At 41.2% G+C, this 19,912-nt stretch overlaps 1 protein-coding gene and 1 non-coding gene across 2 annotated transcripts in view; both read right to left on the reverse strand.

The window, feature by feature from the left end:
- Window positions 1–2,349: 2,349 nt before the first annotated feature.
- On the reverse strand, window positions 2,350–2,456 carry LOC122493593. The gene has a single exon (XR_006299951.1). It is a non-coding gene; the product is annotated as a U6 spliceosomal RNA (small nuclear RNA).
- Window positions 2,457–12,596: 10,140 nt separating this feature from the next.
- Window positions 12,597–19,912, reverse strand: part of PPA1 (inorganic pyrophosphatase 1) — a 30,416-nt gene continuing 23,100 nt past the window's right edge. Inside the window, exons 9-11 of the mRNA XM_043596538.1 lie at window positions 14,873–14,942; window positions 13,787–13,829; window positions 12,597–12,947 (exon numbers count right to left, since the gene is read on the reverse strand). Of these exons, the coding sequence (XP_043452473.1) occupies window positions 12,916–12,947; window positions 13,787–13,829; window positions 14,873–14,942 (145 nt within the window). The 3' untranslated portion in view covers window positions 12,597–12,915. The remainder of the gene's footprint in view (window positions 12,948–13,786; window positions 13,830–14,872; window positions 14,943–19,912) is intronic.

Here is a 19,912-nt window from a genome sequence, read left to right on the forward strand (position 1 = left end):
GCTCCTAGAACCAGGAGCTCTGATATCTGAGGGTAGGAAAGGTGGATGTGCCAGCTCAAGAAGAGAGAAAGAGAGTTTGCCCTACCTTTGCATTTGTGACCCATTTGAATCCTCAAGGGATTGCATGATGCCCACCCACATTGGTGAGGGCGGATCTCTTTACTCAAGTCTACTGAATCAAATGCTAATCTTTTCCAGAAATGCTCTCACAGACCCACCCAGAAATATTTTCCTACCTACCGGGGCATCCCTTAGTTGGGTCAAGTTGACATGTAAAATTAACCTTCATGGCATCTGTTGGAACTGTCAACATGCGGGTCATAGGTGAGCCTGATAAACGCAGTTTTGGGGGAGTACCGACTATGTGTGCTGGACTGGAATGACGTAAGGAGAGACTGTGGAGAGGAGGAAATGGGGCAGTGACCCTGGACAACGTCGTTAGAAATGTGGCTGTGAAGGAGAGGAGAACCAAAAGAGGTGAACCAAAAAGTCATCGTTGATGAAAATCAATTATACCTTTCTGCTCAGTAGTAAAAGCTGGAATACCATCTATGTCAAGACTTAGAAATTCGTTCAACTCTTGAGAAGAATGTGAACATTGCACTTTTTGTCATCTGGAGGATTTCATATAATGTTGATTAGAAAAATTGTCCTGAAAGGCAATCTGTTTTAAAATTTAAAGAGATGAAAGCATTAAATTTTCCGCATGTTTCCCCTTTGACATAATCTGGAGTGCAATCAGGAAAAAAAAACCTTACTTCTTCTTAAAGTAACTGTACATTTCCTAGTGTACAAAAGAGAGGGAAAGGGCATCTAACGTCAAGTCCTTTCCTGAAATGCATTCTTATAAATATCTATATGTCTGGATTTTAGTTTCCTTGCTCATAATAGTTATACAAACATAAGTTTTTCCTTAGATTTCCTCATGGACAGGGAATCCATCCAAAACTGAAAGGGTTTTGGAGTCAGAAAAATCACTAAAAGAAAACTATTTTTCTCTAAACCCCATGTCCTTCTGAACAGTATATTACTTTCTTCGTCCCCTGTTTTATTCCTGTAAGAGTTGAGGAACCTAATAAGCAAAAATACCCCTTCCTCACTCTTTTCAAGATGACTCAGAAGAAAAAGGCAAATCAGAGCTCCCTGTGTCTTCAGCTCTCTAGGAAACTAGAGCAAGGCATATGCACTGTGACACTCGGGGAGATTTTCAAGCCATCTTTGTCGCGTTTTTATCAGGAGACATGCCTTATCTTTGTACCAGTGATTTTACATAATATCATTTCATTCCAGTCAAATGTAGCAGTCTCAACAAGAAAACAAAAATGGGCAAAGGGCTTGAACAGACATTTCTCTAAAGATCTGTAAATGGCCAAAAACATGAAAAGGTGCCCAACGTCATTAACCATCAGATAAATGCAAATCAAACTGACGCAACATACTACCTCACACCCATTTGAATCGCTAGACCCAAAAAACAAAGAAAAGAAAGAGGGAAAGAGAGAAAGAAAAGGAAGGGAGAGAGGAAGGAAGGGAGAAAAGAAAATAAGTGTTGGCAAGGATGTGGAGATACTGGAACTCTTGGGCACTATTGGTAGGAATGTACAATGGTGCAGCTGCTGTAGAAAACAGTATGGTGGTTGCTCAACATGTTGAAAATAGATTTACCATCTGACTTAGCAATTCCACTTCTTCATTATGTATCCCAAAGGATTGAAAACAGGATCTGACAGAGATATTTGTGCACCCATGTTCACAGGAGCATTATTCACAGTATCCAAGAGGTGAAAGTAACCCAGGTGTCCATCACCAGATAAATGAATAGACAAAATGTGATATATACACACAATGGATACTATTCAGCCTTAAAAGGGAAGGAAATCTGACACACGCTACAACATGAATGAACCTTAAGGACATGCTAATTGAAATAAGCCAGTCATGGGGCACCTGGGTGGCTCAGCCAGTTGAGCGTCCAACTCTTGATTTTGGCTCGGGTCATGATCTCGTGGTTCACGAGTTCAAACCCCTCATCAAGCTCTCTACTGTCAGTGCAGAACCTGCTTTAGATCCTCTGTCTCCCCCTCTCTCTGCCCCTCCCCAGCTGCGCACACATGCTCTCTCTCTCTCAAAAATAAGTAAAACCATTTTAAAAAATGGTTAATATAAATTCTTAAATGGTAAGATATGTGTATTTTATCACAATTTTAAAAAGAATTAAGTTTTATTTATTTAAGCAATCTCTACACCCAGCGTGGGGCTCGAACTCATGATCCGGAGGTCAAGAGTTGCATGATCCTCTGAGCCAGCCAGGTGCCCCTAAAAAAATTTTTTAATGCACATGTTTCACTTGAAACCTCCAGCATTTTCACAAATTTGAGTGTCATACGTGCACAGGGGCCATGCTAATCTTCTCCTTACCATTCCAGTTTTAGTATATGTGCTGCCGAAGTCAGCACAGAACCTCCAGTGTTGTCAGCTTTCTGTGCCTGGTCCATTTGAGCATCTCCATTTTCTGCAGGGTTATTTCAATCCTCATCAGCACAGACTTTCCCTTTTTTCTCTTTGGGTCCCTTCACCCCCTTCTTTGCAGGGACCTTTCAAAGTGTAGGCCCTGGCTTCAGAGGGGTAGGTTTAGAGTTGGAGGCATTAGTATGCATTCATATTTGGCTTCATATAGATACAGATGGCTATACATGGAAATATTTATACCTATGTGTATTTATACAGGTTGTTATACCCACATATTTTTCCTTGCCGCGTCCACTGAGAGGACCTAGAAGCAACTCAGTAGCAATGAGCACACCCACCACCCAGATCTTGGTTTCTAATACCATTCTCCAATGAAAGGAACCAAGGCTCTTTGAGACATGGCTGACTCTAGGGCTAGGGAGGGAATATACAAAAATAAAATTAAGGGGCACCTGGGTGGCGCAGTCGGTTAAGCGTCCGACTTCAGCCAGGTCACGATCTTGCGGTCCGTGAGTTCGAGCCCCGCGTCAGGCTCTGGGCTGATGGCTCGGAGCCTGGAGCCTGTTTCTGATTCTGTGTCTCCCTCTCTCTCTGCCCCTCCCCCGTTCATGCTCTGTCTCTCTCTGTCCCAAAAATAAATTAAAAAAACGTTGAAAAAAAATTTAAAATAAAAACAAAAATAAAAATAAAATTAAAAGGCAACCTATGGAATGGGAGAAATATTTGCCAATCATATATCTGATAAAGGGTTACTATCCAAAATTCATAAAGAATTCATACAACTCAATAGCAAAAAACCAACCTGATTAAAAAATGGGCAGAGGGTCTGAACAGACATTTTTTCAAAGAAGGGCATACAGATGACCAACAGGTATGTGACATCACTAGTCATCAAGGAAATGCAGCTCAAAACCACAATGAGATATTGCCTCACACCTGTTTCAGAATGGCCATTCTCAAAAAGACAAGAGATAGCAAGTGTTGGTGAGGATGTGGAGAAAAGGGGCCCCTTGTGCACTGTTGGTGGGACTCTTAATTGGTGCAGCCACTGTGGAAAACAGTATGGAGTTTCCTCAAAAAATTAAAAAAAAAATCGAACTACCGTATGATCCAGCTCTTACATTTCTGGGTATATATCCAAAGACAATGAAAACAGGAGCTCAAAGAGATACCTGCACTCCCATGTTCATTGCAGCCCTGGTCACAATAGCCAAGGCACAGAAACCGTCTACATGCCCATTGATGATTGAATGGATAAAGACGACATGGTACGTATACACGATGGAACATTATTCAGCCATGAGAAAGAAACCCTGCCATTCGTGACAACACGAACGAGCCTGCAGACATTATGCTAAGCAGAATAAGCCAGAAAAAGAAGTCAGTACTCTAGGATATCACTCACACATGGAATCCAGAAAAAGCCAAACTCATAGAAACAGAGTGGAGTGGCGGTTGAGTAGGGTGATCTGTGTTACATACTCAACAGTCGCCAAGAGAGCAGATCTTAAATATTGTCACTACGAAAAAGAAATGGCGAATGACCTGAGGCGCCATGATGGAGGGGTTGGCTGACGCTGTGGTTTTAGTCATTTTACACCGCGTGAGCGTATCTCATCAATATGTCGTACACCTCGATTTTTCTTTAAGTTTTTAAAAATTTCTGTAAGGCATCTCTACACCCAGCGTGGGGCTAAAACTCACAATTCGGAGATCAAGAGCTGGATGCTCTTCTGACTGAGCCAGCCAGGAGCCCCGACAACGAGTTGTGCACCTTGCAACTTACGCTGTCGTCTGACAGTGTCCTCTCCACCAAACAAGGAAAAGAAAAAGATCGACAGAGAGGGGGAGGGGAGAGCCTGGCTGGTGCAGAGGAATCTGCAACTCTTGATCTCGGGGCCACAAGTTTGAGCCCCAAGTGGGGTGTAGAGATTACTTAAATAAATAAAACTTAAAAAAAAAAAAGAGTGAGCGTGATAGAGTAAGAGAGAGAGGGAGAAACATGTGATGGTATTTATGCATTTACACTAAATGACTACTATTTATAGGGATGTATCAAAGACCACGTTTTGAAAATGAGCTCTGGAATCAGACCACATGGGTTTGAATCCCAGTTCTTCCACTTACTCACACTCTCACTTTGGGTAACTTATTTAATCTTAATGTGCCTCAAATGGATAATACAAGCATCTACCTCCGCATAGTGTCTCTGGTGGTTAGCTCCGTTCCTGGCACGTAGGCGGTGTCCGATGAAATTTGTTCAATAACTGGCGGAGTGAATGAAGTAATGATTTTTATGGAGATTAAATAAGGTCATATAACTTTAGTTTGCTGGCATGGTGCAAACATTCAATAAAGGTTGAGTGTTACCATCGACATCCTCTCTAGCCTTGGGAATACTTCCTTAGCGTGGGCTGTTCCCTGTGTCTGGAACACCCTTCCATCTCTTCTGCACCTTGTTTCTCAAGACTCCGGTCAGGCAAAACCCCGCAGTCAGTCTTTCCTGGGTGGCCCCTTCCCAAATTGTCCCTCTGCTTCTTTTCTCCACGTATAGCACCTCTGATGTTGGGTTTCCAATGATTTTTGTTTCTTTCATGATGGCCTTATTGAGATGTAATTCACGTATCATACAAGTGACCCATTTACAGGGTACAATTTGGTGATTTTCGGTATGTTCACAGAACTGGGCAGTCATCACCTCAATTTTCGCCATTCCTCAAAGAAACCCCATACCCATTAGCCCCGCTCCCCCTCACTCCAGCCGCTGGCAAGCACTAATGTACTTTCTGTCCTGATGGATCTTCCTATTCTAGACTTTCATGTAAATGGAGTCGTGCGAGATATATGGCTTTTTGTGTCTGGCTGCTTTCACTCAGCATAATGTTTTCTAGGTTCATCCAGGTTGTAGCACGTGCCAGTATTTCATCCCTTTTCACGGCTGAAAAATACCTACTTCATGGTCATACCACTTATCCACTCAGCAGTTGATGGACATTTGGGATATTTACACTTGTTGACTATTCTAAACAATGCTGCTATGAACATCTGTACGAATTGTTGTGTGGACACATTTCTCTTGGTCCATACCTAGGGGTAGACTGCTGTGTGATCTGGTAACACTATGTTCAACTTTTTCAACACTATGTTCAAACCGCCTGTTTCCCAAGGCGGCTGCACCATTTTGCATTCCCACCAGCAGTGTATGGGGGGGTCCAGTTTCTCTACATGTACAATCATTTTTCAGTGTACCTCCATACCAGTGAACTTCCTGAAGGCAAAGAGGGTGAGACTGCGGTTTTCTGTCCCTCCAGCTCTCAGCCCAGCGCGAGTCACCGAGAGAAACTTTTCTTTCCCCAGCTCATCCCTGTTCCACTGGACTACATCAGAGTCATAGAGACATGATATCTTCCGTGTTAAAATATATGTTCAGGTAGGAGTCCACCCTGTTATTATACGAAATGAGGAAAATGAGGCCCAGAGAAGTCAAAAGATCTGCCTGATGTCACACAGAGCCGGAGCTAGAACTCGAGGCTCACGACTGGAAGCACAGAGCTCTTTGCCTGCAGTGCTCTGCAAAGTGCCTCTGAATTTACTCCAAGACCAGAGGAGAATGAACTTTGACTCCAGGGATCTGGTGGCTTCAGGGATCTGGTGGCATAGCCCTAGATAGCAAAGCCACAGGTAGCACCTTGGCCTGAGATAGCATGTTTCTCTTCAAAATCCGTGGGAAGCCAGCATTCAAAACCACAGCATGTCTGGTGTGTGTGTGTGTGTGTGTGTGTGTGTCTTTTAACCTATGAATAACCTTGTGATTATTCACCCTCCAGTAATATAGAAGCTGCAGGTCTTTGCACGGTTCTACGCAGTGGCTCTAGGACCCCTGGGCACAGGCTGCGTCCCCGTGGGGTGCTGGAGCCCCGACGTGGGTATATTTTAACGAGCTGAGAGGAGAGATGCGAGGGAGGACAGGGATGCTAGGGAAGTAGACGTGACTCAGGTGTGCAACAGCATCACCATCTGCCTCCCAGGGAAGGAGCAGACGGACAGGTTAGGGGAGGATGGCCCCAGGCGCATGGGTGCAGCAGCGAGGAGTCACATGTCACACTGGAACACCCATACTACGGCTCTAAGGTGGGGGCGTGGGTGTCAGCTCTGGAAGAGGCCTTCAAGGGGACCCAGGTCAAACCTCATTTCCCAAGAGTGGAAGCCGTGTGCTGTGTGTTGAAGGTAACCCAGCCAGTTAGTGTCTTGGGACCACCTGACCAACTGCAGCCAGTATTATGTAGCTTTGCCAGGTGACAAAGGAGACCGGCCCCTCACTGCGGGGAGGGCCATGGGGCTGGGATGATGTGACATTCCCTGCCCTTCACCAAGGGCCTGGCCCCAGGCGTTCAGAGACCACAGTCCCTTGGCCTCCTTGGTTCCGTGTTGCAAGTGAATTAAACAAGATGGAAGTACGTAAAGCATATAGCACAGGGCCTGACATTTAGTAAGTCCTCACAAGTGGGAGGTTTTTTATTTATGATTTTTTTTTTTTTTACGTAGTCTCTACAGCCAACATGGGGTGTGAACTCACAACCCCGAGATCAAGGGTCGTATGCTCTAATTGGGCCAGCCAGGGGCCGCACAAATGGGAGCTATTTTTGTTGTTGCTGTTGCTGCTGCTGTGGTAGATGTTTGCTGGTTATCTCATGCTGATTATATTACAACCCACTGAGAAATCTTTCGCCAATTTATGAGATTCATGACTAGAGCAATGGTTTCAAACATCAAGGTATGTTAGAATCACCTGGGGGAGCTGGTTCAAAATTAGATTTCAGGGCCTAGCACCTCCTGGGTCTAATTGAGTAGGATATATATATATATATATATATACACACACACATATATACACACACATACACACACACACACATATATATACACACACATATATATACACATACACACATATATAGAGACTAGACTGTATACAGAACATATAGATAGAATATATATAGAACATACATATAGAATATATATCTAGAATACATATATATGTATTAAGTATATGTAATATGTATATTGTTATACATATTATGTTATATATATGTATACATATATATTATACATATTACATTATACATATATATTATATATTGTATTTACTTCTTTATTTTTTATAAATATCGCAGGTGATTCAGTGCTGGTGGTGCAAGGGTCACCCGCACCCGGCTGCCTGGAGCCGGGAGCCCTCTGCCCCTAGCTGCGCTGAGCACTGTCCATTGGTGTTCTGCTTCATTTGATTTTCTTAAAAAAAAAAAAAAATTAAAATAAGTTACACATGCTTTTAGGAAAACCATCCAGAGAGCACAGAATCTTATGAAGTGGAAGGAAACTCCCTGGACCCCACTGCTTCCGTGCTTATGTCTGCGTTCCCACCCCAAGATAATCATGGTTAACTGTGGTTTGTTTCCAGAAATGGTCTCTGTCCGTACAAGCATATCCACTAATGTATAACTTTTCCCCTGGGCTCACTTGGTCAAAAACACGAAGAGGATCAGAGGATTGAGCAAGGATTGGCAAATATTTTCAGTAACGTGTTGAATAGCAAATATTTTTGGCTTTGAAGGCCATATGGTCTCTGTCCCAACTACTAAACTCTCCATTGTAGCTTGAAGGCAGCCACAGCAATTTGTAAATGAATGGGTGTGGCTGTGTTCCAAAGCGATTTTAGTTACCGGACAGGTGGCAGGCTGGATTTGGCCCACAGGCCACAGTTAGCTGCTAGAGTACAATTTTGTTTTTTCACTTACGTATTTTGAACATCTTTTCCATATCAGCCCATGCAGTGACTTTATTCTTGAACCGCTACATGATACTGATAATATACTTAGCCACTTCTCAACTGGACAATTAGACATTTTTCCAGGTTTTGCCGTACTAAACAAAGCTGCCATACGCTGTGCGCCCGGTTGACTACTCTCAGTCAACTGGAATGAATTCTCTGAGCAGAATTGCTGAGTCCAAGGGTAAGAAGGAGTTTAAACTTTTGATAGGGATGGCCAGACTGCTCTTAGGCTTCTTCTTAAATTCAGATTGCCACATAACCTTGTGATTTTCATTGTGTAATCTTCCTGCTGATGACTATTTTCTCGTTAATTTGAAGTTTTTGTAATAACTACGGGAAAGATTCCACCACAACAGAGGGGACAATGAACTATGTGGTAACGAACTCAAGTTTATAATTGTTTAATAAATACTTGCCCGCCATGAAGCAATTTGCACTGCATTCTTGTCCACGTAAAAAGCAAATTCCCTTCTGCCCAGAAAGCAGTAGCCCGGGGCAGCTCTTTATACACGTAAAGAACATTCTGTGCAAAAGCACAACTGAACCCCTTGCAGAGCAAATATGCTGATCAGATGGGACATAATTGCCTTTACGGCTGCAGCGGATGCAGGCCAGGGCTCGGCAATGGTGCAAGTGAATTTTGAATTTCCAATTGGAGCGCTCAGTCAGACCCTTTACACAACCGGGCCAATGTTGCAGATTCCCTTATCTGAAAAAAAATGCAGTGATCCCACTCGGTGTTGTTGGGGATTACAATTATGAACAACCAGCCTCCATTGAGCACCTGCTCTGAGCCCGGCACTGGGGAAGTCCTTCACCTCCATTCCTTCCACCCTGTGATGATGATTCAATGACCATCTTACAGATGGAAAAACTAAAGCTCTGATAGGCCAAGTAACTTAACCATGGTAATAATATAGTCAGGCTTGACTTCCAAGTCCTTGGGGGGAAAAAATGTCATTTGCTGCATTAAAAACTGGCAAAAACCTTGGTGACTGATTCCTAACTATTGGGCCAATTTTTATGAAGTCCCCCACGTTGTATAATCTTTCGTTACAAAACATATTTCTCATCCTGACAAATAAATCACTTCAGCAGTTGTGTATGACCACGACTGAGGCAACATTTAAAAACAGACTTACAAAAGGAGTATGAGAAATATTGCTAAAATCTGAATGCTGACATTTCTGATTCTGGGTCCAGGCAAGATGGCATAGCCCCTTTTTCCCTTGCTCCTCACGGCGACACACAACTACAGACCGTGGAAATGGCAAAAGAGACAACCAAAGGAAAACCCCGGAAGGTGGTAAACGGTGAGCTGGTTTGGGACCAGGACCAGAGAACAGCACAGTGGCAGGGCACGTGCGTCCTACCACCCAAGGGAGAGTCCTTCCCCGACCCTTAACCTAGCAATAGAAGGCAGCCCAGATAGACTCATTCCTCCCTCTTAGAGAATGGGTGTCTCGCTGGTGGGTGTGACACTACCTGGCAAGGGGGATCGCTGGGAGGCCAGCCAGGAATAAGCCACCAGGGACGTATTCTCTTTCCCTACAGACTCTCCACCAAGGCTCCTAGGTGGGTGGGCAGGCTGAGCCTGAGGGAGAAATCCAGCTATCGCAGGTGGACGAGTCCAGGAAGCCTCTTTATCCCTGCAGCCTAAGTAAGACTCTCCTCCTCGACCCAGAGACACTGGCCTGGGTCCCTGGCTAGATGGAGGGGATCAGTTTGGGGACCCACACATGCTTCCCCCACCAAGAGATACCCACCAGCCCCTTGAGGCGGCACCTGCAGGTACCAACAGAAGCTCCAAGGGCACCAGATAAAACCAAGCAGACCAAAGTAACACTGCAAAGCTGCTGTAAATTAAAGTGCCTTTGAAACCGCAGTCCCCAAAGTAGGCCGAGCCCCATGTGCTAGCCCTAAGTGGGGTGACACCTGCTAAGACATGAGATTTAAATAGGGCCATCACAGATGAAATGTCTAGGATACTACTAACAATTACCCATCATACCGTGAACCAAGGAAATCGCAACTGAATGAAAAAAGACAATGGATGCCAACACTGAGATGAATTGTGACAAGGATTTTAAAGCAGCCATCTTAAGACTGCCATTAGACTGTCCATTGGAAATTCCCTTGAAATAGGTTTAAAAATAGAGAATCTCAACAAAGAAATGTAAGTTATCAAAAAGAACTGAACAAAAACCATAGAACTAAAAATACAGTTAACTTCATAGTTCCATTATAATGGCACACTTGCTCAGTGGTTCACTGTCAGAGTGGAGACGACGGAGGACAGGCTCCATGAACTTGGGGACAGAACAACACAGCTCACTCACTGTGGAAAAGAAAATAGGCTGGGAAAAGAGAGCTATGCGCCTGGGGACAGTAACCAAAGATCCAACCCTTGTATCATCAGATCGAAAGGAGAGGGGGGTTAGGCCTAAAAGCGTATTTGAAGAAATATGGCTGAAAAATTCCCACATCTGGTGAAAGACACAAACTTACAGACCCAAGCTGAGCAAACCCCAAACAGGATACAATGCAAACATAGCAGTAACTATCTTTTTTTTTTTTAATTTTTTTTAACGTTTATTTATTTTTGAGACCGAGAGAGACAGAGCATGAACGGGGGAGGGTCAGAGAGAGGGAGACACAGAATCCGAAACAGGCTCCAGGCTCTGAGCTGTCAGCACAGAGCCCGACACGGGGCTCAAACTCACGGACCGCGAGATTATGACCTGAGCCAAAGTCGGCTGCTTAACCGACTGAGCCACCCAGGCGCCCCAGCAGTAACTATCTTAAATGTGAAATAGTGGAGCCACTCTGGAAAACAATTTGGCAGCTTCTTATTATTAAACTAAATGTGCATCTATTGAGGTGCCTGAGTGGCTCAGTCGGTTGAGCATCTGACTCTTGATTTCAGCTCAGGTCAGGATCTCACGGTTTGTGGGGCCAAGCCTGAGTTGGGCTTCCAGCTGACATCGAGGAGCCTGCTCGGGATTTTCTCTGTCTCCCTCTGCCCCCTCCTCCGTGCTCTCTCAAAATAAATAAATAAACATTAAAAAAAAAATAAACATGCATCTATCATTTGACCTAGCAGTTACAATGGAAGGTGATACTGACACACAAATGTGTATGGGAATGTTCACGGCAGCTTTATTTGTAACAGCCAAAAACTGCAACGAGCCTGGAAGTCCTTCAACAGGCAAAACAAAGTTTGGTATGCAACAATAAAAAGGGATGAATAAAAAAGAATGAATTATCAAAAACATGCAACAACCTAGAAGAATCTCCAGGGAATTACGCTGAGTGAAAAAAGCCAAACCCAAGGTTACCCACTATATGGTACCATTTATAGAACATTCTTGAGATGACAAAATTGTAGAAATAGAGGACAAATTGGCAGTTGCTGATTTGGAGATTAAGGATGGGGGGTGGAAAGACCATGAAAGAGGAAAGCGTGGTTATAAAAGGGCGACAGGAGGTCGTGTTGCCAAAGCTTGAGGATCTTGTAGGGTACAGGAACCTTCCTAGGTGACTCAGTTGTACACAACAATACACACCACGAACGAGTATAGGTAAAACTGGAAAATCTGAATAAGATCAGTATTCTGTCTCAAAGCCATTGTCCTGATTGTGACATTATACTATCGCTTTGCAAAATCGTACCTTTGGAGGAAACGGGGAAAGGTGGAGAGAGAAATTCTCTGTGTTATCTCTTACAACTAACTGCATGTGAATCTACATTGATCTCAATGAAAAATTTCAGTTTAAAAAATCCACTTAATACATGCCATTACACAAGTAACATCTTATTTACAAATGAGGGAACTGAAGTTGGGTGGTTGGTAACTGACCTAAGGTTACAGAGTTAAAGTCGATAGGCTAGGATTGAAAATTCAGGTCTGTACAGCTTCAAAACACATGACCTTAATCACAGAGCTACCTGGGCTAATAACTCAGAATATAATGTAAATAACTCAAGAGTCCAATTAGTTGATTAGAGAAATTAAAAAAGTAACTATATCATTTCAAAAGCTGAGCAAGGTTTTGCTTTCTGCTAATATAAAAACTTCTGCTATACAATGGGATGCTAGGAATTAGGTAAGAACATAGTATCGAGGCTACTGTAAACACAAGGCATTTCATTCTCAGGTTCCTAAAAATCAAGCCAATTTTAGCCTAATAATTACAAAATTGAATTATAAGATCACTGATAGAAAACAAACGCCAAACGGCAACCCACGCCTCCTTGGTAACATCAGGCTTCAGATTAAAGTAAAAATATTATAAATGAAGTTTCAGCAAAATAATTTTATTTCCTAACACATGGTAAACATATACATCCAATATGTAGTTATCTTGCATGTTTATTCACAAATGACTTCCAAATTACAACTGCTTTGACAGTGAAACATGTACTAATAGTTATCTTAGTTGAGATATGAAAAATGCTTTTAGATGGATAACATTCTGAATATTGATCACAGCAGAATTTGCTTTAGTTAGATGAGCTCTATGAATTTAAAGCTTTGAAAAGCTACTACTTTTGCATCTAATACTCCAGACGAATAGGACGCAGCAATATCAGCTTGTATTCCACAGAATTTTCCTTAGTTTTTCTGGTGATGGAACCACTTATCCACTGTATTCGGAGAAAAGAAAACCAAATTAGAATCTCTATTAAGAATCAAAACATACCCAGGGCACCTGGGCGGTTCAGTCGGTTAAGCGTCCGACCTTGGCTCTGGTCATGATCTCACTGCTCGTGGGTTCGAGCCCCACATCGGGCTCTGTGCGGACAGCTCAGAGCCTGGAGCCTGCTTCAGATTCTGTATCTCCCCCTCTCTCTGCCCCTCCCATGTTCGTGCTCTGTCTCTGTCCCTCAATAATGAATAAATGTTCAAAAAAAATTTTTTTTCTTAAATAAATAAGAAGGATCAAAACATACCCAACATATATCCTACCATGGGTTGCCTTAAAAAAAAACTTAGACGTGACATTTCACAATGTGACATTACATATGACATTTATAAGCAAAAACAGGTGACTAATCACAGTGTTTTCTTTTGGGCTTCTTTACTCTTGATACTAATCAATACACACGTAATTCTCACCAGAAGAACCTTATAGAGAATTCTAAATCTACAGGGGGAGAGAACTGTTTTCTGGGTGAAGCAGCCTGTGGCCAGATTGGGATCCAGAGCCCCACCTGCTCCAACATCTACAAGGCATCTACCCAGCACCCAGAGGAGAAGACTGGGCCGTGGTTGGGAAACTGCCATGATGGGGGCTGGGGGGAAGGAGAGCCCGTGCAGCTATCTTTCTTCCCACAGACATTATGGGACTCTAGAAATGTCTCTTCTCCCCTTCCTTCTCTTTCTCCGTAGATGTGGTATGTAAGATGTATCTGTAGATACAGATAGAATTTTCCCACACATACGTACAATGTTTAGTGTAGTTTTACTAGAATGGAGATCTTACCATCTGTTGGTATTGTGCAGGCAGATTCACATGGTGGTGGTAACTAAAATAAAATATGAAAATGTATTAGTCTAATGCCAGAAAAAAAATAAGCTAAAAAAGTATACCAACACATATATTAAACAGAATCTGAACAGAAGAGGACTTCCCCAATTTTTAAATCCTAAAAATAATTTATAATGTATAGAAACAAGGCAATGTTTGCTCTCCTGCCAAGAAACAAATTCAGGCCTCTTAGCTTTTGAAGGCACACAGGAGAATAAACAAAAGGAAATGCATCTTGAGAGAACTGATTTATGCATTTGCAATGATTATATATACATACATATATATATGTATATATATATATATATATACACACACACACATACATAAAAAGTAGGCAGAGCGTTCTCATTGAAAAGTTATGATTGTTAGCCAATGGTTTTCCCTTCTAATTTTTCCTATTCACCTCAACGTTGTCAGGATTCATATATAAAGACAAACCTAAATATACTGGCTTCGTTGTTAAATTATTCTTTTTCCTTGTACTATACCCCACTTACAAGGCTACTAGTAAGAAGTCAGACTCATGTTTTCTGTTTGTTTTCCTTATTTAATATAGTTAATAAGAATAATTTAGGATTATCTAGTTCAGTCTTTTGGATAATCCAAATAATTGAAAATAATACAAAGTCAAAATTGTAAGATTATGAACCACTCCTGCACGGTGCCTGAAACTTGACCACTTTCTTAGTCCTTTCTATAAAAAGTCAAGTAAGTTCCCATTAATTCTTTTGCAAAAAATGGCCTGTGATAGGTACGTAGGCATTTGGGTTAGTCGGTATATTCTGGAATCATTTTGATTGTTACAAATTATACTGTTTTCTCATCCGCCCTGTAAGTGTTGACTAGCATCCTTCTTAGCTTCTTCCTTCAGTCAAAGGTCTACTTGTGTGGGCTCATCATTTGCAATTTCAAGACCTCACACGGTAATATGCATGAGGAGGAACTCCGATATATGTTGAAAGAAGTACTTTCCTTCCCCATTAGCATAGTTTTTTTTAGCCACCAGGAATGGTCTTTTTCAAGGAAAATTTTACATACAGCATCCACTATAGCTTTGGCAGCATCAGGATCACACTTGAAGGGGCTCTCAGGCACCGTAGTATTCATGCTGTGAAAGCAAACAAAAATAGTCATGAGTCACAGTAACGAAACCTGTCTATTAAGAGTTAAAAACCAACAGGTTGAGATGGGAAGCCAGATGAGATTCAAGTTTGGTTTACCTGAATCAAGTTTACTCAAGTTGTAGGATAGAAAATCGATATATACAGAAATCTGTTACATTTTCTATTCACTAATAACAGACCATCGGAAAGAGAAATTAAGAAAATAGTAACATTTGGGGCGCCAGGGTAGCTCAGTAGGTTAAGATTCCGACTTCAGCTCAGGTCATGATCTCACTGTTCATGGGTTCAAGCCCCGTGCTGGGCTCTGTGCTGACAGTTCAGAGCCTGAAGCCTGCTTCAGATTCTGTATCTCCCTCTCTCTCAAGAATAAACATTACCAAAACAATTTTTTAAAAAAGAAAGAAAATAATAATATTTACAGTTGCATCAAAAAGAATAAAATACCCAGGAATAAATTTTTTTTAAGTAATCTCTGTGTATGCTCTAAGTAATCTCTATGTGGGGCTTGAACTCACGACCCCGAGATCAAGAGATGCATGCTTCACCAACTGAGCTGGCTGGGCACCCCAATTTAACCAAGGAGGTGGGAGATCTGTACACTGAAAACTGTAAGACATTAATAAAAAGAAATTGAGGAAGACACAAATAAATGGAAAGATACTCCATGCTGGTGGACTGGAAGAATATGGTCAAAATGTTCATACTATCAAAAGCAGTCTACAGATTCAATGCAATCCCTATCAAAATTCAATGGCATTTTTCAAACAGGACAAACAATCCTAAAATTTGTGTGGAGCCACAAAAAACCCTGAGTAGCCCAAAACAATTTTGAGAAATAAGAGCAAAGCTGGAGGCATCACACTCCCTGATTTCACACTACCTTACAAAGTTACGTTAACCAGAACAGTATGGTACTAGCATAAAAACAGACACAGGGATCAGTGGAACAGAATAGACAGCCAGGAATAAAACCCATTCATATAAAGTCAGTTAGTTTACCGTAAAGGAGCCAAGATATACAATGAGAAAAGGACAGTCTCTTCAATGAATGGTGTTGGAAAAACTGGACAGGCACAAGCAAAGAATGAAACTGGACCACTATCTTACATTATACACAAATATTAACCCAAAATAGGTTAAAGACTTGAATGTAAGACCTGAAGCCATTAAACTCCTACAGGAAAACACAGGCAGTAAGCTCCCTGACATCACTTTTGGGGATCAATTTTTGGATTTATCCAAAAAGCATAGGCAAACAAAAGCAAAAATAAGTAAGTGGGACAACATCAAACTAAAAAGCTTCTATACAGCAAAGGGAACCATCAACAAAATGAAAAGGCAACCTACTAAATGGGAGAAAATATTTGCAAATCATGTATCTGATAGGGGGTTAAGATCCAAAATACATATATAAAGAACTCATACAGCTTGACAGCAAACAATCTGATTAAAAAATGGGTAAGAGCATCAGACAGAAATTTTTTCAAAGACACACAATACAGTTGGTCAACAGGTACATAAAAACATGCTCAGTAACACTCACCATCAGGGAAATGCAAATCAAAACCACTGTGAATCACACCCATTAGAATGGCTATTATCAACAAGCCATATCAACAAGGTAAGAAATAATAAGTGTTAGTAGGATGTAGAAGAAAAATGAAGCCCTTGTGCACTGCTGGTGGAAATGCAAATTGATGCAGTCACTATGGAAAACAGTATGAAGTGTCCTCAAAAAATTAAAAATAGAATTACCACCTGATCCAGCAATTCGACTTCTGTGAATTTATCTGAAGAATACAAAAACACTAAATGGGAAACGTGTATGTACCCTCATGTTCACTGCAGCTTGATTTACAACCAAGACATGGAAAAAACCTAAAGGTCCGCCAATGAATGAATGGATGAAGAAAATGTAGTGTACACACACACACACACACACACACACACTCTCTCTCTCTCTCTCTCTCTCTCTCTCTCTCTCAGGAATATTATTCAGCCATAAAAAAGAATGAGACCTTGCCATTTGTGACAACATTATGCTAACTGAAATAAGTCACACAGGAAAAGGTAAACACCATGTAATCTCACTTACATGTGGGATCTAAAAACACAAAAAACAAAACCATGCTCATGGACATAGAGAACATACTGGGGGTTAACTGAGGCAGAAGGGAGGGTGGGTGAAATGGGTAAAGGGGGTCAAAGGTACCAATTATCAGTTATGAATAAGCCATGACTCGAACTCACTTGTGTGCTCTCTCTCTAAATAAATAAACTTTAAAAAAATGGTATATCTAGGAGATGGGATATTTTACAGAGATGGAATATTACATATTATAAACACATTTTTTAATGACATGGGGAAATACTTATAGTGTTAAATATGTCAAAAATCAGGGGCGCTTGGGTGGCTCAGTTGGTTAAGCATCTGACCAGCTCAGGTCGTGATCTCATGGTTTGTGGGTTCGAGCCCCGCAACGGGCTCTATCCTGACAGTTCAGAGCCTGGAGCCTGCTTCAGATTCTGTGTCTCCCTCCCGCTCATGCTCTGTCTCTCTCTCTCAAAAATAAACAAACATTTTAAAAAATTAAAAAAAACAAAAACCATAAACTATAGATGCAATATAATCTTAACTACTATTATTTCAATTTATTTTGAGAGAGAAAGAGAGCACACACATGCATGGGGAAGGGGCAGAGAGAGAGGGAGAGAAAGAATCCCAAGCAGGCTCTGTGCTCAGTGCAAAAAAAGCCCCATGTGGAGCTCAACCTCATGAATTGTGAGATCAGGACCTGAGCTGAAATCAAGAGTCAGACACTTAACCAACCGAGCCACCTAGGTGCCCCCCCAAATTTAAATATAAATAGATGCTGTTGTGAGTGTGGAGTATGTGTTTATCTTGCATAAATGGGATCATATTAAGTACACTACTAGGAACTTTGTTTTTCTCCCTTAATATGTTTTGGATATCATTCCATATCAACATATAAAGATATTCTTTTAACGTGCCATATACTGTCCTATCATATAGATGTACTTAACCATTACATTTTTCCTTTTTGCTATTATAAAGGGCACTATAATGAACATCCTTATACATGTATCTTGGTGAACTACAGATATATTCCTAGCAGTAGTGGTATAAAGAAATACATGCAATTTTAACTTCTGGACTAGATATTGTCAAATTCCCCTTCACCAAGCCTGTACCCATTTATACACTCAACAACCATGTATCTATGTTCTTGGTAACCCTGGCTATCATCTAATTTTTTTAAATTTTTGCAAATCTAATGGGGGATATCATTATCTTGCTGAACTGCATTTTATAAATCATGAGTGAGTCTGTACACCTTCTTATATGTAAACTTCCTTTTTCTATCTTTTCTCTCCATCTATTGAGTTGTCTTTTTCTTATCAACTCGAATAAGCTATTTACAAATTATTTTGCCCCTTGTTGTGTTTTTTTACAAAAAAACTGGGAAAAATGGTCTCCTGATACATAAAAATATCACAAGTACACCTTTCTTTTATGGATTTTGAGTCTGTGTTCTATTTAGAAAGGGCTTCTCTACTATAAGCTAATTAATAGATTAACCTATACTTATTCTATAATTTTTTTGCATCAAAATTTATGTTTCTGGAGTTAAATACTAATGTAAGACGAGGGCCGACAGGCTGCACCCAATTAAATAAGGGTGCATTCATTAAATAAGGAAAACATGCTGAGCTGCTTCCCTGGGGAGCTCATGAAGCACCTAGCTGGTCACAGCACCTTTTAACACAAATCGAAACAGCCAGAGCATGGTGGTGGTGGCCAGTGTGCATCTGCCATAAGGAGAATAAGGAGGAAGGTCGGGATCTAGCCTGTTTTCTTCCTCAACAGCCACTTGGTCCAACACCATTCATCCGTAAAACTTTACCATAAACTAAATTCCCATATGGCATTGGGTCTACCAAACTCTAACAGGACTGAGTAATTTGACTTTCTTCTTCAATATCAAACTTTGGGTAAAACAATATCACTCAACATTATGAAAATAATTAACACTCTTCCCCCCACCCCCAACACTACCCTCATTTTTTTTTTTTTCAGAATTTTCCTATTTTCACATGCAAATTTTTCCTAATGAAATTGAATGTCATTTAGGAACATAGTTTACTTTTCTTTTTATCATATTTTATATTTCTCAATAGTCTTAAACTGCTCTTCTTCTGGGTCTTGCACTGTCTTGTTTATACCTTGGTGTTTTGTTTTTCTAAGTTTATTTATTTTGAGAGAGAACGCATGTGTACAAGCAGGGGAGGGGCAGAGAGACAGAGCATGAATCCCAGTGCCCACCACAGGGCTCAATCTCACAAACCGTGAGATCATGAACAGAGCTGAAATCAAGAATCAGACACTTAACCAATCGAGCCACCCAGGTGCCCCTGAGTATCATGTATATTTTAGATACAAATCTGTTTCTTTTCTTTTTTTAAAATGTTTATTTATATTTGAGAGAGACAGAGAGACAGAGTGCAAGCAGAGGAGGGGTGGAGAGAGACTGAGACAGAATCTGAAGCAGGCTCCAGGCTCTGAGCTATCAGCACAGGGCCTGATGTGGGGCTTGAACTCACAAACGGTGAGATCGTGAGCTGGGTCAAAGTTGGAGGCTTAACCAACTAGGACACCAGGTGTCCTGGTGTTTTGTTTTTTTTTTTTAAATACTATTCCATATGAGACCTTTTCCTCCATTATAGTTTCTGTAATCACTTGTATAGAATGCTATCAATATACATACACACTCATTTTGTAATAGGGCACCTTTTTGAATTATTTCCTGGGGTTTTCTACGTGCAAAATCATATCATCTATGACAATTTGATCCTCCATTTCCAACATTGCTGCATCAAAATACATCATTTCTCTTATATACTTCATTGACTACTATTTCAAGAACGACATTAG

Source organism: Prionailurus bengalensis, chromosome D2 (assembly GCF_016509475.1).
Source record: "Prionailurus bengalensis isolate Pbe53 chromosome D2, Fcat_Pben_1.1_paternal_pri, whole genome shotgun sequence".
Lineage (NCBI taxonomy): Eukaryota > Metazoa > Chordata > Mammalia > Carnivora > Felidae > Prionailurus > Prionailurus bengalensis.